We start from the raw sequence: 27,182 nt of genomic DNA, 5'->3' as shown, positions 1-27,182 counted from the left end.
CAGCGTTTATCAACCTTTTTCTTACTCAATATCAAGCCACACTTATTGTTTTTAATTCGGCTGTGAGTTTGTGTGTGCTCAGGATGAGTTTGGCTGTGTTTCGCTATGTATCCTAAACAAGGAAACAACACCTCCACGGGGCTCAGCGCGATTCACAATGTCCCGACCAATCAGAGCACACTGTGCTCACAGGGAGGGTGGGGGCTGGAGCTATTGGAGCTACAACGAGCCGTTAAAGGCAGAGAGTGAAATTCAGTGAATACACGTAGTTTACAGAGATGCTGTATGAGACACCAATGTGAGTTTGGAAAAATGCACAATATAAATCTATTCTAGTATACCTCAAAAATGGAATTATGATCAGTGGAAATGGCCATGACACCTCTCCTTTAAATACAGTCCAATTTGCATCTATTCTCACTAACTTTAGGTGATACAGATGTCAATTAAAAGGCAAATTCAACCAAATCAGATAACATTGGAGGCAGCACAGATAAGCTAAATGACTGCATTTTGTGGAACTCCTGTGTGGTTTCTTTGATCATCACTACTTCACAAAGTCACACACCTGATAAGGGAAGAAGTGAAAAGGTAATCATTATTTCGCTGATCTTGTGAAAAGGGAAATTGGAGATGGTTAACGGGAATCACTTATGCAGAATTTGCTGATGGCATAATGCACTGAATTTCTCGTTACAGATTTTAAAGGACCACAATCATGACGGACTCCAAATATTTCACAACAAACAAAAAAGGTAAGAAATCTGGCTCAATGGTCCGAAATCTGATTATTTCACAGTGTCTGACAATATATTCACACCATAGTGCTGCTGCTGCTTACATTCAGTGTGCTTTATCTTACAGGGGAGATCTTTGAACTGAAGGCAGAGCTGAACAATGAGAAGAAGGAGAAGAGAAAAGAGGCAGTAAAGAAGGTCATCGCTGCCATGACTGTTGGGAAGGATGTCAGGTATCTATTAACATTGAAACTCTTGCAGAACCGTCTTTGATGTCTATTATAATCTGTGATATCTCCTGCAAATCAGAATGACACAAGCCACATTTGCTCAAGCGTGTTCATCACATACTTGTGGTATTATTTCATCTTAAAGATAAGGAGAAAGTGGAATCATTGTGGTAACCAACAATCCATAAATCTGGAGATCAGTCTCTGGAACTACATTTCCACAAGTCTGAGGTAGTGATACCAGGTCCAATAACTCTGAGGGTTTACAGACAAAGAAAGGGGCAAGGAAATTAATAAACAGTGTGGAAATGCAAGGAAAAACTTTGTGCCTGTGCACTTAAATATTCTTAATAGAGAAAAGTTAATTGAAAACAGACGGTGGTGGAGGTAAGGAAGTAAGGAATGTGGAGAATGTGGAGACTTACAGTATCTACCACTCTGCCCAGTTTCACACCTTTGCACATCTGGGGGAAATAAAAAGCAACAAATCTGAAAACGGTTTGGTAAAGTTTCACAAATCAAGAAGGGTTGAGCTTTCACACTGTACAAACACTTCTGAGAGAGTACATATTGACCCTTAGGAGGACCTGTTTATCACCTTGTTCACAATGTAAACACAAGATGAACTAAACAGCCTCAAAGCCTCTTGCTGTGAAATCTGACGGAGGCATCTTTCCCTGCTGTCAGTTCTTTGTTCCCAGATGTGGTGAACTGCATGCAGACCGACAACCTGGAGCTGAAGAAGCTGGTGTACCTCTACCTGATGAACTACGCCAAGAGCCAGCCAGACATGGCCATCATGGCCGTCAACAGCTTCGTCAAGGCAGGGCCAACTTACCTTGTGTTTTTTGTGTGTACGATGTATGTGTATAATAGTGCCAGTGTATCTGAAACTATGAATTCATCTATACTAAGCTAAATAAGTCCCTGTCAATCTATGAAAATTCTGGAATGAGTTGGATTTTCAAATGTAGCTGCTGTAGTCTCCCACAGTTTTGTTAACAGGGTTCCCACAAACCAGTGTCATCAGAGCTTCAAAGATAAATTAATTAATCCATGAAAATTGATAACATTACCTTTTTGTTTCTGTTATTAGATTAGAAAATAAATTAAAGCTGTTTCTTCCCCTTTGAGCCCAGACATTTAAGCTGCAGTGGAAACTGTATTGGTAGTTATTATCAAACATAAATCACCTAGAATCTTGTGTTTAAAACAAAAAGATGATTTTTGTACAATATACAGATACAGTGTACAATCAAATGAATAGGCATGTACATAAACACAGGTCAGTATACAGATGATACAGGGATAACAAAGTACATAAATCTGAAAGAATATGATGACTTTAAGATCTAAGAATAGTTATGAGAAAAGTATTGAATTAAATGTTTGTTTCTCAGTGAAATCGAATCTTATTAAAACCACACCTGCCTCTCTGGTCTCGCCCTCAGGACTGTGAGGACCCCAACCCTCTGATCCGCGCTCTGGCCGTCCGCACCATGGGCTGCATCCGTGTGGACAAGATCACCGAGTATCTGTGTGAGCCGCTCAGGAAGTGCCTGAAGGACGAGGACCCGTACGTGAGGAAGACGGCGGCCGTCTGCGTGGCCAAACTGCATGACATCAACGCCCAGATGGTGGAGGACCAGGGCTTCCTGGACTCCCTGAGGGACCTCATCGCAGACTCAAATCCCATGGTAGGTGACATGTGTTTTATACCTGAGCCTTAATTGATTAGGATTAGACTTTATTTTAAGACCATCATGGAACTTGAGCTTGATTGAAATGGCAGGATGTCATATATGTTGTACGCTCTACTACGCAATCTAGAGGAATAAAGTTGAACTCAAACAGTTGAACTTTCTGGGATGAGATGGCGTTTGAATCAGGTTTGCATGCGTTTTAATTGCAGTGGTTTGCCTTCATCCTCTGTTGCTTTCTAAGAAAATGTACATGCAAGAGAGGCAGGGTTTTGCCTAGGAAATTAGTTTGAAGAGGCGGTTAAAATCTAGGTTTACAGTAAACTATACTATATATACGTATATCACAAGCTGGATACATGTTTCACACAATACAGTGTGCATCATAGCACCGAAGCAATTGCACCATTTTAAAAGTGTGATGCAAATTTACAATGATCAAAAATAATTGTGTTCGAGGAAATGTTTTGTCTACTGTTTTAGTTCTCTAGAGTTTCATTATACATATAGATTCTTCCATTTATTAAGCACTTTTCTACTAGACCCTCTAAGAACTCAAAGACACTTTCAAAAACATTTCATACAACAATCGGACACTCATACATGCAGGACTAAAAAAAAGCACAAGATATAATGGAATTAATTTAGATGCAAAACAAATAAATGATAGAACAGTAATTTAATGTCAGTAAGAACTGGCGGAGTTATGACTCGGAGGGAAGGAGTTCAACAGGAAATTGCAAGCTTGAAGAGTTGTGCTTCAGGTGCTGTTTACACGAGAACGCAAACGGTTGTATCCGCTACTTTTCTCTTTCGTATAGCCCGTTCGTTCACACGAGGCCGTAACGGAAACGTGGAAACGGACCTCGCAAACGATAACGGGTCCCAAGGTGGATAGATCTGCAAACGGAACGCTCTGGGGGGGCAAACGGCTCAGTGTGTACGCCCTATACGATCATTGCCTGATAACAATGAAGCCATAGCCCCAACTCTCCCCACCTCTGCTGCTCACTGCTGTAGCATGGTCAGTAGCTACTGAGAGTAGCTACTGACAATGCTACAGATGTTAGTGCAAAATCTACAGCTCCTCTACCACAACCATCAGCAACAAGTGGACATGGAGAATTACATGAACTACATGTTGCTAAATCCACCGCGAGGCATAAACAGAAGGGCAACCATGGCAACCATGCTCGGGGGTCTTCTTCGCTGCTTTTGGTGTATTTTGTGGCAGAAGTACAGCGCCACTTACAGGCCCGGCATATGTACTACAGCGTGTCCAGCGCTTTCGAGCGGTCTCGTGTGAACGGAAGACTTTTTTGATATCGTATTCGGTTCGTTTGCGTTTCGTTTGCGGTTAGTTTGCGTTTGCGTGTAAATGGGGTCTTAAAGTTTGCAGTTTTTGATGACATTAAAATCACATCTCCTTCTTGCAGGTGGTGGCCAATGCAGTGGCTGCCCTGTCTGAGATCAGCGAGTCTCACCCCAACAGCAACCTGCTGGACCTGAACCCTCAGAACATCAACAAGCTGCTGACCGCGCTCAACGAGTGCACCGAGTGGGGACAGATCTTCATCCTCGACTGCCTGTCCAACTACAACCCCAAGGACGAGCGCGAGGCCCAAAGGTAACGACACCTCAAACCAGGAGTATGGGATGTAGGCTTGTGCTGGTTGATCGTCCTGTTGTGTCAAATGATCATATCTTTGTTTTGTTTGTTGATTGTTATGTACCTGCCTCAGGACTGCAGATGGAAATGAGCTATTAGCTATAATCTGGCATAATTCATATCTTCTCTTTTGTATGCATGGTCCTTGTTGAAATAAATACATAATAAATAATCATTTAAAACATATAGTCTTATACTCTGATTGCCTTTTACACTGTTAAATTGTATTTTTAGTCTTATATGTGTTTAACAGAGTCATATGTTAAGGATTTACATCTCAGGAGGGCAAAGGGAAGTGGAAAAGGGGGATTTGAAAATGGTTAAGGGGTTTTATGGTTTAATGATGGGATGTAGGACCAGTGGGCTGTTTCCTTTCATGAATATATACTGTAAGCTGTGTTCGGGGTGCAGAACTTATTTTTTCCTCTGAGGATGAAGTGAATCTGTTCCTACATAACTTTGTCCATGAATCATTTATCAGTTTCTCTTAAGAATTTCATCCACACGTCCTGTCAACGTTTTTTGTTCCTCACTGTCTCTCACCTTTCCCTCCTTCCCCTTTTGAAGCATCTGTGAGCGAGTCACCCCCCGGCTGTCTCATGCCAACTCAGCCGTGGTGCTGTCGGCTGTGAAGGTGCTGATGAAGTTCTTGGAGCTGCTGCCCAAAGACTCTGATTACTACAACACGCTGCTGAAGAAGCTGTCCCCCCCGCTGGTCACCCTGCTGTCCGGAGAGCCTGAGGTCCAGTACGTGGCTCTGAGGAACATCAACCTCATCGTCCAGAAAAGGTGCGTGTTCACAAATTATAGAAGCTGTATTTTTGTCACTCAATTAACTTTATCTTACCTTTTATGATATTCTGGATTAGCATGTTGCTAAAGTACAGAAAGCAGAACAACACTCATATTGTTTTTTTAGTTGGAATACTCCGAGCAGAAGTCTATGGCAGTGACAACATGGGAACCAAATTTGGGAAAAATTGTTGTTTTCCTAATTTTGTGTATTGTGAAGGTTTGTCTTTAATTTTCAAATGTGCATTAAGAATGTCCTTAAAAGTCCTATATCGGAATTTAACTAGGGGGTGAGATGCACAGGCTGCAGTGGAGACGCTGCGCACAGCTGATCGACAGCTGATCGACAGCTGGAACACAAACCACCAAATACAAAAAATAATTCAGATCCAGTCGTCATGACTCCACTCCGGAGGGATTCCCCGATCATTTCTTACAGTTTCTCATCAAGGGGGTGTCTCCTGTCCCCGGGACAAACACACTGCCTGAGGAAGGTTATGTGTATTTTTTTTGTCATTCAACTTTTTCGGACCACTTATTTGTTTATTTTGGTGACGATCCGACCTCCATGCTGCTACTCTGGTTCAAACTGCATCCACCAAACAATATGATTTATCTCGACCTCCCCACAATAACCAAAATCTGACACGGTGTGAGATGTCTTTTTTAGCTGTTCTGTCGTCATTTCCTGCGATCTTCTTCATGCAGTCAGTCAAAATGAATATTCATACGGGGCGTTTCTTTGACTATTTATAGGCAAATATGGGCGTTACGGGAAGTCCGCAAAAGCTGCGCCGCATTTCGAGTTGATTGTGATTTATAAAGGGAAACCTTTAGTACGGCACGTCCTACGCCGGTACGCAGTGTTTTATGAATCGGAATATGTCTGTGCGTATTTATTTGCTTTGTCCTACGTAAGCAACCTTCCCACGTGAATCCTACGCAAGGCTTTATAAATGAGGCCCCAGGTCTTCCCACAGTCTAATGTGTCATGTGTTGCTCTGTGTGCAGGCCTGAGATCCTGAAGCAGGAGATCAAGGTTTTCTTTGTGAAGTACAACGACCCCATCTATGTGAAGCTGGAGAAACTGGACATCATGATCCGCCTGGCCTCCCAGGCCAACATTGCCCAGGTACCTGAAATAAAACTAAACGGGAACTTTGTTAGAAAGATCATTTGCCACACAGTTTTGCTCTCTATAACAGTTATCATTTACAGCATTGCCTTTTGTATTAATACCCATACGTATACTACATTGAAGTGAACTAGTATAATAATTGATGTCATGTCCATTCTTAAGGTAAAGCTTGAATGTGTAATTTTTTAAAAGACATTAAACTGGAACAAAATCCATTAAACTAAATCAAAACTGAAAACTGTTGTCCTACTTTCAGGTGCTGGCCGAGCTGAAGGAATATGCCACAGAGGTCGATGTCGACTTTGTGCGCAAGGCGGTCCGAGCCATAGGACGCTGTGCCATCAAAGTGGAGGTGAGAAACGCTTTCATCGATTCTGGTCTCTACGCCGAAGTCTTCTCGTGTTCATTTCAGCAAAATAATCTTTATTCATGTCAGACTTGTGACCTGGGGCCTCATTTATAAAGGGATATACGCTCAAAAAATGGCGTACGCCAGTTTCTACGCAATGTTTGCGATTTATAAAATACTAACTTGACGGGAAAATGCGCGGTCCTCCACGCAAACTCTAACCCATGCGTACGCACTAAGCACACAAACGGGAGAGACGAGAAACTGCGACACCGTTGGCAGAAGGAAGAATGGAGAGAAATATGTGGAAATAATACCATAAATAAAATGTTACCTCTCATTTATCAAATATGAAGAATTCATTTTCAAACATTGATTAAAGCCAATCTTTAAATGATTAAACAAACGCCTGTTTGAGACTCCTCAGTGCACACAAAAACATAACTTGGAGAAATAAATAAATACGGATATGTTATTTAAGACCACCTCGAATATGTTGTGTTAATGTTATGAAATGTTTTCTCATAAATGATGCGGTAAGCAGGAGGACAGAATAACGGCTAAACTGACGCCGTTTTGCTTTTCTATAGGTTGTAGATACGAGCATGGTTTTATATACTATCACGTTTAATCGTGTTTTATGCCGTTTGCCAAGACTTGATAAGTCGCTCGTAAAACACAGGAGGTATGGAAACTAAGAACACCATATGTGGTAAATTGTACAGCTAATATAACACAACCCATTAGTTGTATTTCCTTTTAACTGGTGGATTATGGATATATAGTTGCTGATCGACAGCTGGAACACAAACTACCAAATACAACAAAATAATTCAGATCCAGTCGTCATGACTCCACTCCGGAGGGATTCCCCGATCATTTCTTACAGTTTCTCATCAAGGGGGGGTCTCCTGTCCCCGGGACAAACACACTGCCTGAGGAAGGTTATGTGTATTTGTTTTGTCATTAACTTTTTTCGGACCACTTATTTATTTATTTTGGTGACGATCCGACCTCCATGCTGCTACTCTGGTTCAAACTGCATCCACCAAACAATATGATCTCGACCTCCCCACAATAACCAAAATCTGACACGGTGTGAGATGTCTTTTTTAGCTGTTCGGTCGTAATTTCCTGTGATCTTCTTCATGCAGTCAGTCAAAATGAATGAATGAATGGGCGTTTCTTTGACTATTTATAGGCAAATATGGGCGTTACGTGAAGCCTGCAAAAGCTGCGCCGCATTTCGAGTCGATTGTGATTTATAAAGGGAAACAGGCGAGGGAAGTGCCGGTACGCACTTCCCTCGCCGGTACGCAATGTTTTGTGAATCGGAAAATGTCGGAACATTTCTGTACCTATTTTTTTGCTTTGTACTACGTAAGCAACCTTCTCACGTCAATCCTACGCAAGGCGTTATAAATGAGGCCCCTGGGCATTTTGAAAGTAGCATCATCAAAGCCACTCAGCAGAGACTAAACATTATAATTCAGTGTCTCCTTGATGGTGAAGGTTTTCCTGTCTAGTCCTGATTTGTTGTCTGTTTCGATTAATAAAAACTTTAAAGTCAAGTCATATTGAGAAATCTTAGGTGTGCCAAGTCTCCTCTCTCCTGATTGACCGTTATAAATTGACATTACCCAGTCAGCTGATGTTTCCTCTTGTTTAAGCCTCTGTTTTGTTTCACTCCAGCAATCAGCAGAGCGCTGTGTCAGCACTCTGCTGGACCTGATCCAGACCAAAGTCAACTACGTGGTCCAGGAGGCCATCGTGGTCATCAGGGACATCTTCCGCAAGTACCCCAACAAGTAGGTTTGCCTTGTTTCCTGGAGAACCAGTAGGGCTGTACCCAATACCTGAAAAGCTTAATTCATCGTGTTGATTTTCAAATTTTAAAGAATATTCAAATGATTATCTCTTTTTTTTTCCACGCACCTGTATTAATTATTACCCAATAACAATAAATCTCTTTAAGGTCTAACACTTTTTAAGTTAATAAATGAAGTTGCAAAAAAATATCATATTATATATCTGCATCTGCATTTTCATTCAGTGCTCCATCTGGATTCATCACTTTATTTACAATAATGACTAGTTATATTCATAAAAAATTGTGATTTATCCATCTTTTTACGGCACTTTTCAAAAAGATGCTGAACCCCCCTATTGTATATTTTCATCCTGACATCCTGCTGTTGTTCAGGTATGAGAGCATCATTGCCACGCTGTGTGAGAACCTGGACTCTCTGGACGAGCCGGACGCTCGCGCTGCGATGATCTGGATCGTAGGCGAGTACGCCGAGAGGATCGACAACGCTGACGAGCTGCTGGAGAGCTTCCTGGAGGGCTTCCACGACGAGAGCACCCAGGTGGGTCCAGACATCTTAATAGCCATCAGTTCTGCTCTCCTGAAGGCTCATTTTGTTAGTAGGGTTGTTTTACACGGATAATAAAACATATATCTGAGAGTAATCTAGCCCGGTTGACTTTGGAAAGGACTGTATGTGCACTACATTACATTCACTGTACAGGTTAATACCTCGTTATACAGGAGAACTGCACAAAACAACAGAAGGTATGGTGAATCAAAGATGAACAACTTTTTTCATATCGAATAATGACATAAAATACATACATATTTACTAAAACATGAGAAGTGGAAGGAAAAATGTGCCATAAGAGTCCTTGTAGCCACTGGGACACAGCGTCTTAAATAATGCACTTTTCAAAAGCCAGAATTAAAACTAAACTACTAGTCCAAGTGAACTAGACCATTTTTTTAACTTGTGGAGCACACTATGGAGCATTTATCTTTCCTGAATGCATTGTAGATGTTTCTGTTATGTCTGTCAGCTGAGTGCTGCAGGTAGGGATGGGTATCGTTAAGGTTTTAACGGTACTACTACTTTTATCGATACCGCTTATCGATCCGGTCTTTTAACGGTACTCTTATCGGTTCTTTTGGAGAAAAAAAGGTAAACTAACTAAACAAATTGTGAACAAAACTAACATTGCTTTTTATTTAAATTAAATACATAATATTTCACATCAAAATAAACAACAATGTTTTAACAAATGGTATTAAATAATGTGATGACAGAACTGTAAACAGAATAGCTGAAACTTTAACAAAATAAATAACTCAGTTACCTCTAATCATTAACCCATGTTTGTATCATTGAGTTAACTCTGTGTGTTGCTGCTAGCATACATAACACCTGACGTGGAAACGTTACTCGTGGATGGGGCTACAGAGCTACTAGAAAGACAGTCGAACCCGGTGCATTTCTCCGTCTGAATGTGGTGCACTTTTGCTAAATGTTTAGACAAGTTGCTCGTGTTACCGCCCTGACATGCTAAACTCTTATTGCACTTTTGGTAACGAGCGAGACGGGTAAAGTTTAACCACACCTCGGAGCGCGTTCTCTCCGCCATCGATTCTGGGCCCCATCCTTTTTCTACTGTACATACTGCCCCTAGGTTCAATACTCACAAAACATAATATTCCCTTCCACTGCTACGCCGACGATGTACAGATATATCTGCCTCTCAAAGCAAATGTCAAACACTCACTACAGCAGTTGATGGACTGCTTAGCAGAGATAAAATCCTGGCTGAGCAAAAACTTCCTCAACCTCAACGAGAGCAAGACTGAGGTCATCTTTTTTGGACCGCAACCTCCAGCCTCTCCGGTTGATATTCTGGGCTCTATCAAAAAAAACATCCTCCCCTCGGTCATGAACCTTGGAGTGACTTTCACTAGCACTTTTAAATTCGACAAGCAGGTCAGCACCGTAGTAAAATCCTGCTTTTTTAAAATAAGACTATTGGCCAAAACCAAGTCGTATTTATCTTTTAATGACTTAGAAAGGGTTATTAACGCCTTTGTAACCTCGAGACTGGACTATTGCAACGCTCTGTATGTGGGTATGGACCAGGCCTCAATCAAACGCCTGCAGCTAGTCCAAAACGCTGCTGCACGTTTGCTGACTGGCCACAAAAAGCGCGACCACATCACCCCTATTCTGGCCTCACTGCACTGGCTTCCAGTTCGGTTCAGAATTGATTTTAAAATCCTTTTATTTGTTTTCAAAGCACTAAATGGGCTGGCTCCGGCCTATATAACTGAACTCCTCCATCGCTACACCCCAGCCAGAGCTTTAAGGTCTGCTGACCAGCTGCTGCTGGTAGTGCCCAAGACCAGGCTCAAAACCCGAGGGCACCGAGCCTTCGCAGCAGCTGGCCCTAGGCTCTGGAACACTCTGCCCCTCCATGTGAGGTCGGCCCAGACCCTAGGGGTTTTTAAATCTAAACTAAAAACACATTTCTTCTCTCTGGCTTTCTAGTTAGAGCGGAGCACGACTCCTGACTTTTCCGTGTGTTTTATTTTTATTTTGTTTTTAAGATATATCTGTTGTAATTTATTGTCGTTTATTGTGATTTGTAGTAATGTGTTTTTATTACATGTACAGCACTTTGGCTCGACCAAAAATCGCTTTTAAATGTGCTATATAAATAAAACCTGATTTGATTTGATTTGATTTGATCTCCTCCGTGTGTGTGTGTTGCTGCATGTAGCAGCTGCGTGTGTGTAAACTGCCCCGCCCCCTCGCACACAGACGGGGGAGAGAGATCTCTCGTCTGGATTGGAAAGATCGAAAATACTAATAATAATCATAGACGCATTTTGCAGTCTTTTTGCGTATTAGAAACGGAGCTGGCGACACTAAAACTGCAATATAATGTTTGTGGAGCAATAATACATATGAGATATATTTGTTACATGTCTCCAGTACCGATAAAAAGACCGATAACGTCGGAGCTTAACGGTACCACGGTCTTTAATAATTCAGCCCCGGGGCCCGTTTAATACCGGGACTCGGTACCCATCCCTAGCTGCAGGTCAACACTTTTGGATGTTTCACTTTTACACACTTTATAGTAACCCTTGGACGTCCCGCACCAAATCCTGGTTGACTAATTTTATATTATACTTGGTGATGTATGTGCACTGAAAATATAATGACAGTGTGTGCTTTGATTTGCAGGTCCAGCTCACTCTGCTGACTGCCATCGTGAAGCTGTTCCTGAAGAAGCCGTCAGAGACTCAGGAGCTGGTGCAGCAGGTCCTCAGCCTGGCCACTCAGGTGAGACACGACATCTTATCAACAGAGAAGTGCACCTTGGCACCAGTTGGATGATTTATTTCTTCACTGCTGCATTATTTTGCATGTTTTTTCTGATTTGACACAACATGTTTTTCATAAAATGATTCAAAATGTTAAATTACACTGATTGAATATGTATAAAAGTAGAAACAACAAAAAATACTGATGGGCAAAAATACAGTGAAATAGAAAAGATCTGTTAGCTGTTTTTTTCTCTACCTTTTAATAAGTTTCTGGTTATTTTGTGGAGAGATTTGCAAAGCAATTGATCATTTATTGCAGTTTATTACATGGCTTAGTTGAATACTCTATTCTGATTGGTCAATTCAGAACACGTGACACGTTGTTAATCCAGAACAGACAGACCGCTGTCAAGCACTTATTGACCGTTGTTAAGGACACTCACATCTGCACAAAGAAGTCCGTTTGATTTAACTGTATACAGTTTGGCTGAACCTACAAGACAAGAGCGACAAGAAAACAGCAGAGAAGTAACGGGGCAGAAACCCTCCTTTTTACGCAGCGGTCCAGACATAGACATCAAACGGCAAAACATATTCAGTGTGCAGTTCCTTTGGCATTAGGGCAGGGATATCTAGATACTTCCCAAGGTTCGACATAATGAATTGTGCTACTTTTAAAGCAAGCAACGATGTTTTCAAATCTGTAATCAAAAAGCTCCTCCTTCCTGCCGTTGCTACGTATTTCAAACGGTAACAACGGACTATTTTTCTTAGCGGATGCATATCAATTTAAATCAATACATAAAACTATTTTTATTTATTTTTGTATTCGTAAATATCCCCATCTGAGAATCATAGCTTTCTGTAGCATATCATTATAACATTATTTCAGGATTATTGTTTGTTTATTTGAGGTGCCTCCCTCTTAGCTTCCACCACAGTAACAGCTAGTGTAATTACAGTCCCTAAGATCTCACTCCTTCACTGAATACATGTAAATTGCTCCTCTGCAGGACTCTGATAACCCCGACCTGCGTGACCGAGGCTACATCTACTGGCGCCTGCTGTCCACCGACCCTGTGACCGCGAAGGAGGTGGTGCTGTCGGAGAAGCCTCTGATCTCCGAGGAGACGGACCTGATCGAGCCGACCCTCCTCGACGAGCTCATCTGCCACATCGGATCCCTGGCCTCCGTCTACCACAAGCCCCCCAGCGCCTTTGTGGAGGGAAGCCACGGCGTCCACAGGAAACACCTCCCTGTGCAGAACAGCAGGTCAGGCAAAGGCAACTTTATTGTCAATCTTTCAGTTTGTGTGTATAGACAGAGAGATCGAAATACCGTTTCCCACAATCCCGAATACAAAAATACAAATATTGTTAGAAAAATATCACTCGTCACCGGCTTGAGCTTCAATCTCAGGATCCATGTATTTATGATCCTCTCAAGAATGGAAGTAGTCATCACATACAGAGAATCAACTAGTTCCTGAACAGTGTCCTTCACATGCTGATATCCAAGAGAGGGAGTTACACAGTCACAAGATGGAGGAATACCGGTTCTTCTTGGTAATCATACATCCTGTCATGTACAAAATACTGACTTTTTCTCAAAATCTCAAAATTCTTACTTTTTCTCAAAATCTCAAAATTCTTATTTTTTCTCAAAATTCTTACTTTTTCCTCAAAATCTCAAAATTCTTAAAATCTCAAAATTATTACTTTTTCCTCAAAATTCTTGAAATCTCAAAATTCTTACTTTTACCTCAAAATTCTTACTTTTTCTCCAAATTCTGACTTTTTCTGAATACTTAAAATTGTTAATAATCCCTGGCCCCCGGTTTGAGCTTCAATCTCAGGATCCATGTATTTCTGATCCTCTCCAGAATGGAAGTAGTCATCACATACAGAGCATCAACTAGTTCCTGAACAGTGTCCTTCACATGCTGATATACAAGAGAGGGAGTTACACAGTCACAAGATGGAGGAATATAAAGCAGTATTCAATGTTTACTTCAGATTAGCTCCACGTCAGAAATGATCATGCTTGTCATATGTCTATCTCCATCGAGGCTGAATCATCATGTTAATCACATAGCTATCATATGCCTAAAACAGTCCTGATGCTCTTCTAGGTAATCATACATCCTGTCATCTACACAGCTTGCTGAACCTTTTGTTTTGTGCCTTAGCGGTGCTGCTGTATTCTCCTCCGGCAGCATTGAGACAGGCGAGAGCCCGGTCAGCGGGGGTCCGGCTGCGGCCATGGAGCAGCCGAGTGTGATCCCCAGCCAGGGGGACCTGCTGGGGGACCTGCTCAACCTGGACCTGGGCCCTCCGGTCAATGTGCCCCAGGTCTCCTCCATGCAGATGGGCGCCGTGGATCTCCTGGGAGGAGGCCTCGACAGTTTGGTAAGCTTACGCACACGCACACGCACACGCACACGCACACGCACATACACACGCACACACACACACACACATACACATACACATACACATACACATACAGAAGAATTTCATCATTGCAATTTCTACAATGTAGCTTATGTGCATATGACAATAAAACCTTTTAATTGTGAAACATACACACATGCTAAAGTTATCTCTACAGATGCAATAAAATACATCTTTTAATCCCCATAATAAGAGATTGTTAATCTTATACCAGTTTATTTCTTATTATCGTCAGATTTAAATGCTGCTGAAATGTTTATTTGTTTTTCTTGAGGTTATAATGTTTATGTAAGCATGCTTGTAATTTAAATTGCCTCATGATCTTTGTGTTAAATCAAAAAAAATATACAGCTAAAATGTCTTTTGAAAAGTTTTAAAATCCTGAACACATTAATATATTGATTTGTTTTTCCAAGAGTTAGGCTTGGTGTGTTTCTCCTGTGCTAATGGTTGCTCTCTACCTCTTCAAGCCGCTGGAGAAACTGGACTCCTTGATAGTCATGTTGCACATTTTAAAGTTGAATGTCTAACATAACATCGTGCAGAGTTGCTGTTTTTGCAGGAAGTGAGGGCTCCTCTTGATGGGTTGCGGTTGCTAAGAAAGTCTCTGTCTCTGTTTGTGTTTGGTTTGTCTTTGGGGGCCTCTCTTCTCCTGTAGCTGGGGGGAGACCTGGGCGGAGGTGTTGGGGGAAGTCCAGCAGTAAGTCCTTCTGTTCAGCAGTCTGTCTGTCTGTCTGCTTGCTGCATGTTCGCCGAATATAACCCACCACACTCTCAGCTTCTACTGTTCACTCTAACGTGTTTATCCTGGCTTCTCTGTCTCACACTCATATGTTTAGTTCAGGGGTGTCCAAACTACACATTTGGGCAAATGCGGACCATTTTGATTCGGCCCCTCACTCAGCAAATGAAAAAAGTATAATGACTTAAAGGTAGGGTAGGTAAGAATGGAGAAACCAGCTCGAGTGCGCTAGAATTTGAAAGTACACAACCGGAAAAAATCTGCCTCTTTCTTCAGACTTCCTTACAGAGCCCCTCCTCCAAACACACACGAACGCGCGAGATAAGTTTGTGCACAGATGGAAGGCTGACAGGCAGGTAGGCCATCCAGTTATTTTAGCCGGGCCGGCTCAGATGATTGGTCGTGCTTTTTACAGCGCCACGGCTTCCACAGATGACATATTTGTATATATTTATTGTCAAAGCATTTCATATATTCATTGCTATCGGGATGTTAAGAGCATTCCATGGAATATAACAAGTGTTTCTGTAGTGAATTACCTACCCCACCTTTAAGTATAATAAACTTCTGCTTTTTTTTATATTGTACTTCATAAATATATATATTCAAATATATTACACAGTATTATTCATGTGTTAATAAGCCCAATTCTCAACTAAATTCAGTTAATTAAAGTTGAAAACATGTTCTAACAAATCTTAGTTGATAATAAAAAAATAAAAACTTATTTCCATAACAAGCTTGGAATCTACCCTTCCTATTTCGTCTTATAAGCAATCTAAAGCTTCTGTTTTAAGGAATGAGCTGCAAAATAAAGTAAACCCTACCCTGGGACGTAGGCAATTTTTTTCTTAAAGCATTTTCAAGTATCAAGAATAATTTACCTTCATTGGATTGATTTTTCCAACTTATAACTTAACTTATGAGGCGATAACCCTCTAGTGAGCGGCCCAGACCTTCGTATATTTTCTGTATGTGGCCCTCTGTGAAAAAAGTTTGGACACCCCGGGTTTAGTTAGTACACCACACTTTGCATGTGTTAGCTGTTTTTATAGCCAGGAAAAACATCCCACGATCTTCACTTGCACTCATCTTGGTCCGGATAGGCCATCAATAAAACTGCTTTACAATAAATAATTTCAATTAGGCTGGATAATAGATGATTGATAGTTTATTCCTTCACTATGAACCTATTGCCACCTGTTGGATGAGCACACCTATCACTCAGCTGTAATAGAGCTGAAAAATAGAGAGGCGAAGTCCCTCCCTTTCCGGGGGACCTCCATGGGACCTTATTTCGGAAAAGTTATGTATTGAAGTCAATGGGGAGAGTAAGATTATCTTTCGATCCCGTTTGAATTGTGCCACGAATTACACATATGATGTTTGTCAATTTTAAAAGATAATTTTGCAAGTCAAAAAAATAAAAATGTGTTGTAAAACTGTGAAGTAACACTTTTTGTGTGAAACCGCTCAATGAACTACATCTCCCGTCTCGCACCACACACCAAGACGGCCGTCACGTTGGCACATTTCACTTCTTTCTTTCAGAATGAGGCGGAAAGTATTAAAAGAGGTGAAAATCACTCCAAGTCTGGGCATGTTGAGAGCTGTACATACACACAAGGGGAGTTAGTCGGTTCGTAAGAGCCAGCATGCGGGACCGGGATTCTGGGATTTGTAGTCTTTCTAGTTGCATATTTTTCATAGTCTTATATTTCAACAGTTTTACGACGAACTGACTTTTTTGACATGGAAATGATTTTTTAAGATTGACAAACATCATATGTGTAATTCGTGGCACAATTCAAACGGGATCGAAATATCATCTTTCTCTCTCCATTGACTTCAATACATAATCTTTCCGAAATAAGGTCCCATGGGTCGGAAGTAGATGGGCGGGACTTCGCCTCTCTATAAGAGAATCTGAGACTTCAAGATGTTTTACCCAGTGGTACAATTTACTACTTCTTATGTATAACTACATGTTGATCACGTGTTTAACCATACCATAGCGATTAAGATTATTCCCCTGTCCATTGGGTCTAAAGTAATCCTTCACAGGCAACATACTGTAATGTAATCAGAATCTGGTTTATTGCCAATTAGGGTTTCACTTAGTGTGTTGGTGCATCAAATAAACATAATTAAATAAATTGATTAAAGGACAAAAATCCAGAAACAAATGGAACACGAGAAATATAAATAATATGTTAAATAAATCTGAATTAATAATAAATAACTTTGTAGTTTTAAAAAGTGGTAGTTTTGTTCTTCTATGTGCAAAATTGTCCAAGAAATACGTGCTGACTGTTGTGAAAAGTCAGCTGTTTTAAACTTTTAAATAATCACATCAACACATCATGTAGCCTTGTAATGAATGGCCTTAAACACACAACCAGAAGTAGGATTCTTTAAATTCACCTCAAATCTGAGCATGTTCACACTTTCTTTGTAATAAGGGCTTTGGCTAATCGCTTGCTTTAATTTAAATGTTTTTTTATTCTTTCTGCATGACATAAAAGTGTCTGTTTGCTTTCTTTGTAGGTTTGTAGCAATTCTGAAGTTGCCAGTAATGCAAACTAAAACAAAGTGTGTTGTGTGTGTGTGTGTGTTTTTGCTGTGATGGCTTTAGGTGGGACAGAACTTCATCCCCTCATCTGTCCCCAGTACCTTTGCTCCGTCACCTACTCCCGCTCCTCAAGCCGTCAGCAGCGGCCTCAACGACTTGTTTGAGCTTTCCACCGGCATGGCCAACACCACCGGAGGATTCATCTCCCCAAAAGTAGTGAGTTTATACTTCAGAATCCCCTTGAATAATGGAAAACACACACTTAGTTTAGTCGACTCAATTACAGATGCATGCCTAACAAAAACTGCAAAGTAATGTGAGATTCTTTATGTGCTTTGAAAGTATATTAAATACACTGCCATTCAATAGTCTTGTATCAGCTGTTATATTGAATTGTTTCTGCTTTCCTTTTATAATGACTAATGTAACAGATATAAAAACACAGTTTATTTCTTGTTTGTTAGACGCATCATTGTGTACACAAAGGGGAAGATGTTCCTATTATAATCTCCACACACTTCCAATGACTGCTAATTTCTTCCTTTCTTATTGAACTAGAGTGTCTTTGTCTCTTTCTGCACTTTACATCTCCACTCTGGTTGATCCAGTGATAGCGTTTTGTTCCCCGAATACAAAACAAATCTTTAATACAAAGCATATATGTGACCCGCTCTATCGAAATCAGTCGGAAGTCGCAACGGCTCATTTAAAAAATAAACGTGGATTTGCGTAAAAAAATAGTTTTTCGGGGTTCGGGTATTTTGTTTGATTTTAAATAAACAAAGTCTTGGCTTTCAGAATATGAAACTTTTATTTCCAAAATCACACGATAAATACATTTTTGAAGCTTGTAAAGGGAAGATGACAGCTCTCACTCGCCACTCTGCTGTTCCACAGCGCAGCTCCCCCTCCCTCCGGCTGACATTATGAATGCAAGGCGTATAGTAATCATAGATAACACAGCAGGGTCCGTTACAGTTTGTTTTCATCTGATTTCAAATAAACAAAGTCTTGGCTTTCAGAATATTAAACTTGTTTCGGCAAATTCAGATGATAAATACAACTTTGAAGCTTGTGACGGCATAATTACAAGCGGAGAACGGAGTAACTTGACGTCACAGCAGGCATAACAACAGCCGGTGTTTCTCGTGAGTGTTTTCCCCGGGAAACAAACACAATACACACAAATGCAAAATTACACAAACACACACACACACGTATAAACACACACACTCGCAAGCTTCCCACAGACCAGTAATCCAAACTCAAATATTTTCCCTCCGTAGTACTTTGATAATTTGCTAATAATCAATCAGATCGATGGATTCCAGAGAAGAGGAAACTTTAAAGGCCTTTCTCTCAAAATGATGACTCAGTAACAGTCATTCTAAAATGTGACATATCCTTAATATTTGGAGTACAACAACTATCCTGATATCATTAGAAAGCTAGGAATCTCCTCTTTCCAACAGTGTATACAATTCAAAATGTGTCTTCGGGTCAATGCGACTGATTTCGATGGAGCAGTTCACATATGTACAAAAAGGCCTTTCTACAACCTGAAAGCATGTACAAACATTCATAAATGACTGCACCTAATCAAACTGTTCCTGCAGGAGTTTCCATTGTAAAAACTACGTGTCGAACTGATTACACTCATCGTCTTTTCACCCAGATTTGGCTGCCGGCAGTGAAAGCAAAGGGTCTGGAGATCTCGGGAACTTTCTCTCGCCGCCAGGGTCACATGTACATGGACATGACCTTCACCAACAAAGCCCTGCAGCACATGACCGACTTCGCTGTCCAGTTCAACAAGAACAGGTCAGAGCGCTGAAACACAATATAATACAGTATATCTGCCATCTGAAATAGAAAGGCTTTATCTAGGTGTACTTCAAGTTCAAGTTTCAAGGCTTTTATTGTCATGTGTACACTAGCTACAGTGTAGATATGACAATGGAAATCGTAGGTCACAGCCAGGCTCCTCCAACAGTGCAACACAATAAAACACATCAAATAGTTCAAATAGAATAGAATAGTGCAAGGAGAGTCTATATACAAGTAATTGGAATATGATATATTAGATAAATAATGTGTAAGTTGCAAACAGATGAATGTTATGGATGTTCTTTCAAAAGTTCAGGTGTTTATCAGTCTATCTTATAACTGAATACAGGTAGTCAATGCCACTAATATTTGATTTGTTTTTCCTTCATGTAGTTTCGGGATGATTCCTACCAGTCCGCTGCCAGTTCACACTCCACTGATGCCCAGCCAGACTATCGAGGTCTCTTTGCCCATCAACACCATTGGCCCGGTCATGAAGATGGACCCACTCAATAATCTGCAGGTACTGAAGAACTCAAACACTGCACATTTAAACAGCAGTGCAACACGTTTAACACGTACCGACTAGGGATTTATACTTTTTCTGAACATTAGACATTTTTTCTATCATGGAAGCAGAAGCTCACTATCCTTGTTCTTAATGTATAGCTTCAGCTACAGTAAAGCAACACTTAACCTTGTTTTTTGTTCAAAAGCTGTTACCGTTCATGGTGTTCGCGGGTCAGTTTTGGCCCATGATTTATCTCAGTCCAAAACACACCAAAAAAATGACTATCATCCAATATTGTTTTAACTACATCATAACTAACTTATAATGCATTCATAACCGTACAATCCTGTTGTAATGTAATGTTATGGCCCAAAACACATTACACCACATATTGCACACGTGCATGTGTGAGTTCAGGTTCAAGTGTTAGTGTACATATTCTTTGTGAAAGGTGGAGTTCCCGTGGGGGGAGGGGGGCAGAGGGAGGGGAGACCAGGTGCATGTTGCGAAAAATTATTGTTACAGTGGATGAAGGGGGTGGGGGAGGGGTGTCTAAAGTCACAGATGAATCTTGATTGGACCAAATTTGACCTCGAGTGACCCACAACAATTCTGCTGGGTCTCCCCAGACCCCAACACCAAATTATACACTTTTTTTTTTAGAGACCTTCAGACGTGGCAAAAATGGTCAAAATCTGTTTTGTAGTGTTTATATGATGTTGTGGAGGATATCATGAAGCCTCGTTCCGATACAAAAAACTAGAGCGTAGTTATTAATTATATAATTTTAACTTGAAACGGGTCACGGGAGACCGGAACACAACATAAGGGTTAATGGAGAGAAATGTGCATAAACCTATGGATTCCCAAACTACTGCTTATGTGTATTATTCTTTTGTATAAATGATTATTATTTGTTTAATTGAACACAGGTGGCTGTGAAGAACAGCATCGATGTCTTCTACTTCAGCGTACTCATCCCTCTCAACATATTCTTCGTTGAGGACGGAAAAATGGGTAAGATTGTCAACTATTGTCAACTATATCTGGAATTCCCTCCCCCAAGATCTCCGTGATTCAGAATCCCTCACAGTCTTTCAGTCCCGCCTCAAAACCCATCTTTTCAACTCTGTCTATCCAGAAGCCCCCCCCACCCCCGCCTCAATCAACATCCTCTTGACTGCCTTGTCTTTGTTTTCTTTTATTGTTTTTGTTTGTTTTGCTTGTCCTTGTTTGTCTACCCTCCCTCATACTGTGTAAAGCGTCTTTGAGTTCCAGAAAAGCGCTATATAAATATAATTTAGTATTATTATTGTTAACTCTTTTAAACCTCATCTCACCAACAATATATTTTGCAAACAATTAGTGTCACAGACCTGTGTTGATGCGTGTGTCGTCCCTCTTCAGAGCGACAGGTGTTCCTGGCGACCTGGAAAGACATCCCCAACGAGAACGAGCTACAGTACCAGATAAAGGAGTGCCATCTTAATGCAGGTAGGCCACGTTGGAGAATTAAACTCCTGTGTTGCAAAGAAATGTTTTGAATGTAAACAGATCAGAAGGTATCTATCGTGGACAAGCAAAGCTGCTCATTGTGTATCTTTTATAATTATTTCTCTCTCTGCTTTTATATTTTCTAGGCACGTTCTTTTGTTGAGTGTAATTACAGACTCATTGCTTTTTGTTAAGGATGAGAAAAATGTTTTATTCCCATAGGTAATTTGATGACTTTACTACTCAATTGCACAACAATGATTGGTTCAATGAAACATGAAGAAAACTAAAGCAATAGAAAAGCAATAGTGACCCGCACATGGAGCACCGGTGTAACTCCTTTCAGATGGATGGATAATCCTGGCAAAGTAGAAGTGTTCACTAACATGGATTTAAACAAATTTGTCCACAATATTTGAGAGAAATAACCTTTTTGTGGGCATAGAAAAATACATGTATTTTTTTTTTTTTTTGCAAAAACAAAAGTGTTTCTATATTTTGGTCAGTGTAAGTAAAGGGTTACAGCGTAAATGAAGTGTGATACATGTTCGTCCTGCCCAATTACATCAACCCACTGTGCCCTTTCAACCCCTTTGAGGTCCCCAGGACTAGCCTATATGGCGCATTTCCACTACAGCGCGGTTTAAGCGTGCCGTGCCCGGCCTGTTTTTGGTTGCGTTTCCACTAGGCGTAGTTCCGGCTAGCGGGTACTTTTTCACAGTTTTCTGGCTCTCCAAAATCGAGGTTCTTTCCGGGCCAACAACCGGGCTGAGTATGCTAAACTAGTGAGAGAATTGCTGGCAACTACAACAAAATGAACATATTTGACCGTGATTTAATTGTAATACACGTTTCAAAATGATGCCGAAGTAACAACATACTGATACCGGTTAGTAAAAACCATGAATTAATGCTTTGACAAGTCTGCAGACAGACGGCAGGCGAAAAACCTTTTAAAATGCGTGTTTTCTGAATGGAGATTGGCTAAGCTAACGCAGTATATGCTCCGACCGTCCACACTCACAACAACGGCCTATACAGACATAAATAAACCAGCGACTGTATTCACCATGACACAGGCAGTCTGTGGTTTGTACTTGTCTAACTTTTGTCTAGTTTCTGAACAGATATGAGGAGCTGTGAGCTCTGAGTGCTAACAGCTAACGGCTGTTGTTGGTTTTGTGTTTCGCATTGAAGATGACGCCACGGCTCCGCCTACACTGCGTTACTATAGATACTGCCCAAGGTACTAAACTGTAATGGAAACGCAGCATAAAGTGAGCCTGGCCTACCAAGGCCTAACTATACCGTACTACGCCGTACTACGCCGTGCGAGGCCCTGCAGTGGAAATGCGCCATAGTGTCACCTTAAAGACTTTATATGTCCTCAGAAATCATGTTTGGACGGAAATAATCAAATACCTCAAAATACAACTCTCACTCTCCTCTCTGTTTCTCTCTTAATCCACATGCCTATCTTCGGACATTTCCTCCTGAAGATCACTTCCAAATGGCCCCCTATGTGCCGTCCGGTTGTTCCTAGCAGACCCAGTGTTGTAGACTACCTGGTCAGGTTAACTTAGAAGTTATTGTTTCCTCTCATAGTTCATTAAAATCCTCGTAGAGCTAATTTACCGTCAATTAAAAAAAAATAAAACGTTTATTAGAATTAGAACGTGTGTACATTAGTGTTAGCTCCTTTAGTGACTAGTGATTACAGCCTCCTGCGTGTGTGCCGGTTTCTTTTTGTTAAGTAATTAAGGTGTGTTAATAACTTGATATTACTTGTGATCCTGCAGACTCCGTTTCAGGGAAGCTGCAGAATAATAACATCTTCACCATCGCCAAGAGAAACGTAGAAGGCCAGGACATGCTGTACCAGTCTCTGAAGCTCACCAACGGCATCTGGATCCTGGCCGAGCTCCGCATTCAGCCCGGAAACCCCAACTACACGGTAGAGTTACCGGCTATATGCAATCTGCTTTTCTTTGACTGTCTGCTGTCTTTCATGGGTGTTGAACGTCCAATTGTAGCTCCTATAAGCCGTCTATTACCGTCATAATTGTTCCTACACTGAGCAATAGTTTATCATTCATAAAAGTGACTAGTTTTATAAGATTTAGTAATAACTATACTGTTCCTTTCAATAGACACATTTAGTATTACATTTTTCCCCCTAGCATTTCTTAGTGGTATTATTGTTGCCACTGAGGGCCTAAGGGCAATAAATAAACATTATATGTATATTCAATTAAGTTAAAATACTCTACAATAATCGTTTTAAACACCGATATTATTAGGCTCTTAAAACAGCTGAGTGATTATCAAAAGTCAAAGTCAACTTTATTGTCAATCTTTCAGTTTGTGTGTACAGAGAGATCAAAATACCGTTTCCACAATCCCGAATATAAAAACAAATGTATATAAAAATATGTGTGCAAATATGTATATCCTATATATATACACAATCAAAGACACATTTGTACATATGCACACATTAAGACCTAAATAAAAACACAACAATCAATATATACAAAATAACAGTCACTTCAATATTTTGAGTAGGGATGCTCCGATCGCCAATTTTGGGGCCGATCGCCGGAATCAGTATCGGCCGATACCGATCGCAGATCCGATCGAGTCTATGGGGATCTTCCATTTAAAGTGATGTTTAAAACTCAGTTAATGGGGCTCAGTTAATGGGGCTCATTCACTGGCGCTTCCACAAACAGCGACCAACATAATTATTACAGTCAAATGAAGACATTATTCAAGTTTACATTAACTTTGGATAATAACACGGGAGAAATGAGAGGAAGCGCTCTCCTTTCCTCTCTCCCCCTCTCTCTCCCTCTCTCTCCCCCTCTCTCTCTCTCCTGACAGCCCGTCAGTATCTCATGCAGCTCACTGATCCAGTAATGACTGAGTGACCCGACAGTGAAGAATAAATATATTTATAACTAGTTTAGCTTGTTCCAGAGGTAGATAAAATAGCTAAGTGTGTTAGGTCTAACTCTTAATGTGTGTTCTGCTCCGCTCAGCGGTCCGTCACAGCGGGTGAAGCTGCAGGATTTCTGCTTCACACACACGTTGCATAGCGCTATTTTATTGTCTTTTCCGGACACCTTAAAATACTGCCAGACTGGTGAAGCCATTTTGGCGAGCTTGTTTTGCCGCGCACAGAGAAAAGTGTCATGTATTTTACGTCATCATTTTACGTCATTGCGATCGGCTTTCGCGATCGGCATTTTTAGAGAGCACCGATCGATATCGGCCGATACTCACTCTCTGCTGATCGGCGGCCGATCGATCGGGGCATCCCTAATTTTGAGAATGTAATATTGTAAAGATTATAGATGTATAGATTGTATATACAAAGTAAAATATGTCTCTTATTTCAACTGTGTGTCCTTCTGTGTTTCCTCAGCTGTCTCTGAAGTGTCGGGCCCCGGAGGTTTCTCAGTACGTGTACCTGACGTACGACTCTGTGCTGAAGAGCTAATTTAGCTCCAACTCTTGACAACTCTGCTTCGTATCTACAACAATCTGCAGTGTTTTATCATTTTCTACCATATGCAGCTAACTGCCAAAACAAAGGACTCTAAACAGTTATAGTACGTCATTTGGATTATTAGTTGTATTCTTCCTCTGAGAAATCAACTGGGCACATTTCAATGAAAAACCATATGGTGGTTTATATTGTCCTGAAGTTAAACACTGTTTATGTCTCTTTGTTTTGGCAGTTTGAAAAGCATTATTGAATCTTCTTCTTCAGCTCCCCATTTCTATGTTTACCTCCCAGTGAAAACATGTCTACCATTCCATCCTTAATTGAGTTTCTTAATGTTGTGAAGATGTGACTGATGGTTAACTGCCATGAGTGGAAATACTAATCTCCCCAGATTCTATGAAGCCAATTATCTTTTATTTTGCACGCTGTATGGCTCACATTCCTTTTGATTCTTTTATATTGCTTCGGTTGCACCTACAGAATGATAACAGTGTTGTTCCTTTTGCCATTAATGTGTATGAAGAGTGGAAACCATCAATGTGATCTTACAATAACTTCTGCAGACATGCTTAATTAACAAAACATACATCACATTACGCAGCATATGTACCTCTGTTCTCAGTCTAGCATTGGTTTAGATGTCTCACTCATGCTACTCTGAGAACCGGGGTTACACAAGTAACCTAAAGTTTTCCTTTCATGGCTTTAACACAGCTTCTTGTATTTCATGGGGTTACATATATATATCGGCAGTTTGAAACATTGTACAGTAATTGAAACACTTCAAAATGCATTCCAAAAAGTTGGAAAAGGAAAATGCAGACCAGAGATAAGTAAGAGTAACTCTAATGAAACCAAATCCAGGCATTTCTTTGCTTCTTCCAATCTAAGAATTATCGCTTCTCAAGTTTTTCTTTCCTGCCGTTTGTGGTTAATCTGGCAGAGCGAAAGAGATGGAAACCGCAGGGGATAAAACACAGAAGCAGGTCGTTCCGAGGTCTTTATTGCAATCGCTTTTCCATGAGCCTTCAGTCTGTATTAACACTCCTTTCTCACCTCAGCTGCACATAGACGTTGTTGTTTTTAAAGCTTTTTCTTATTCTTTTGATGTTTTAATAGTTCAATTCAAGTCATATAATGCAGATGACTGATGCAACAGATGCATCAAAATGCAAATAAATGTGAAATCAACTTAAATTCCGCCAAAATAGAACATTTTTATGAGATTAAAAAGTATTGTAAAAGAAACACATAGTGAGGAACACAAACCCCCTTCTGACTGAAAGTAACTCACTGTACATTTGTTAAAACTTGTTTTCAAATATCCAGGTTGCTGTTAAGTTTGAACTTGAAAATCTTCCCCCATTTGAACCACTCCACAAACCACAGCAGCTACGGATTAACACACCAGTGCCACTCTGTTTTAAAAAGTATTCTCCAGTTTATTTTACATAACTCTTCTTGTTATAGCCCCGTTAACTGCAACCACATAGTTGTACACGGCTTAATGCACCTATATTGTCATTCCTATTTATTGTGCATCTACCTCTGTGTGTTTTCCTTTTTAACCGGCTTTATTGTTGCAGTAGCTTCAATTCTGTAATGTGCTTTAAATGTCATCTTTCGATTCCAGTGTTTTTTTGTGTGTGTTCTTCATGCCATTGTTGTCGAGCTATTTTAAACCTGTGGCAACACAGCCGCACTAATCTCACAGGACCAAGCATTCACGCAAATGAAATGCCAAGTCTTATGTTTTAATACCCAAGTGTCCATATAATCTTCTAATGTTGGCTTTTTGTGTGCTTTAGAGGGTGCAAACTGTACGCCCTGAGGCCCAGAGTTGCGCTAGTACAGTGTAGTCCAGTGATGGTGTAGTTAATGTAGCTAATCAATTACAAATGTTTTGGTATTACCCTGAAAAGTAAATTAAGCCTTCCCTCTATCCATTGATAAGAACATTTTCAGTGTAATAAATGTGTCGGTGAACCTATTTTCCTACATGGTAACACGTTTATGTGCCTGCATGAGCCCACTGTCCTTTTGATCCTTTTTCATTTAGGATGTGGCTTTGCTCCCAGCTCCCAACTTCATGTCTCGGTTGTAGATCTCTTGTTTTTAAGCAGCATTGTCTTCAGCACTCCCACTTTAAGAAGTATATCGAAAACGTTTGCCAGCAATAGAGACTGTATGGTGACGGCTATAATGGCGTCTTATATAAATGGAAAATGTCTAGAATTATTGCTGTAACCCTGTTGTAAATGGTGTTTTTGTCACACTACCACATCTTATGTCATTAAAATGTCAAAACACATTACGCGTTTGGAA

The 27,182-nt window shown here is 40.6% G+C and overlaps 1 protein-coding gene across 4 annotated transcripts in view; it reads left to right on the top strand.

Moving 5' to 3' along the window:
- The window catches only part of LOC117490267 (AP-2 complex subunit beta), a 29,756-nt gene extending 2,588 nt beyond the window's left edge, over positions 1–27,168 (top strand). Inside the window, exons 2-22 of one of the 4 annotated variants that reach the window (XM_034139925.1) lie at positions 700–755; positions 865–970; positions 1,655–1,790; positions 2,419–2,664; positions 4,104–4,294; positions 4,904–5,125; positions 6,140–6,260; positions 6,523–6,618; positions 8,308–8,423; positions 8,819–8,984; positions 11,664–11,762; positions 12,760–13,019; positions 13,936–14,155; positions 14,859–14,900; positions 17,578–17,727; positions 19,190–19,335; positions 19,735–19,864; positions 20,785–20,869; positions 21,260–21,346; positions 23,146–23,300; positions 24,774–27,168. In XM_034139925.1, the coding sequence (XP_033995816.1) occupies positions 719–755; positions 865–970; positions 1,655–1,790; positions 2,419–2,664; positions 4,104–4,294; positions 4,904–5,125; positions 6,140–6,260; positions 6,523–6,618; positions 8,308–8,423; positions 8,819–8,984; positions 11,664–11,762; positions 12,760–13,019; positions 13,936–14,155; positions 14,859–14,900; positions 17,578–17,727; positions 19,190–19,335; positions 19,735–19,864; positions 20,785–20,869; positions 21,260–21,346; positions 23,146–23,300; positions 24,774–24,848 (2,886 nt within the window). In that variant the 5' untranslated portion in view covers positions 700–718 and the 3' untranslated portion in view covers positions 24,849–27,168. Of the gene's footprint in view, positions 1–699; positions 756–862; positions 971–1,654; positions 1,791–2,418; positions 2,665–4,103; positions 4,295–4,903; positions 5,126–6,139; positions 6,261–6,522; positions 6,619–8,307; positions 8,424–8,818; positions 8,985–11,663; positions 11,763–12,759; positions 13,020–13,935; positions 14,156–14,858; positions 14,901–17,577; positions 17,731–19,189; positions 19,336–19,734; positions 19,865–20,784; positions 20,870–21,259; positions 21,347–23,145; positions 23,301–24,773 lie in introns of those variants that run through there. The other 3 variants (XM_034139924.1, XM_034139927.1, XM_034139926.1) reach the window with 3 other exon arrangements.
- The last annotated feature ends 14 nt before the right edge of the window (positions 27,169–27,182 follow it).

The sequence above is a fragment of the Trematomus bernacchii genome, unplaced genomic scaffold, assembly GCF_902827165.1.
Source record: "Trematomus bernacchii unplaced genomic scaffold, fTreBer1.1, whole genome shotgun sequence".
NCBI classification, from domain to species: domain Eukaryota; kingdom Metazoa; phylum Chordata; class Actinopteri; order Perciformes; family Nototheniidae; genus Trematomus; species Trematomus bernacchii.
This window is presented reverse-complemented; position numbering and strand designations above follow the sequence as displayed.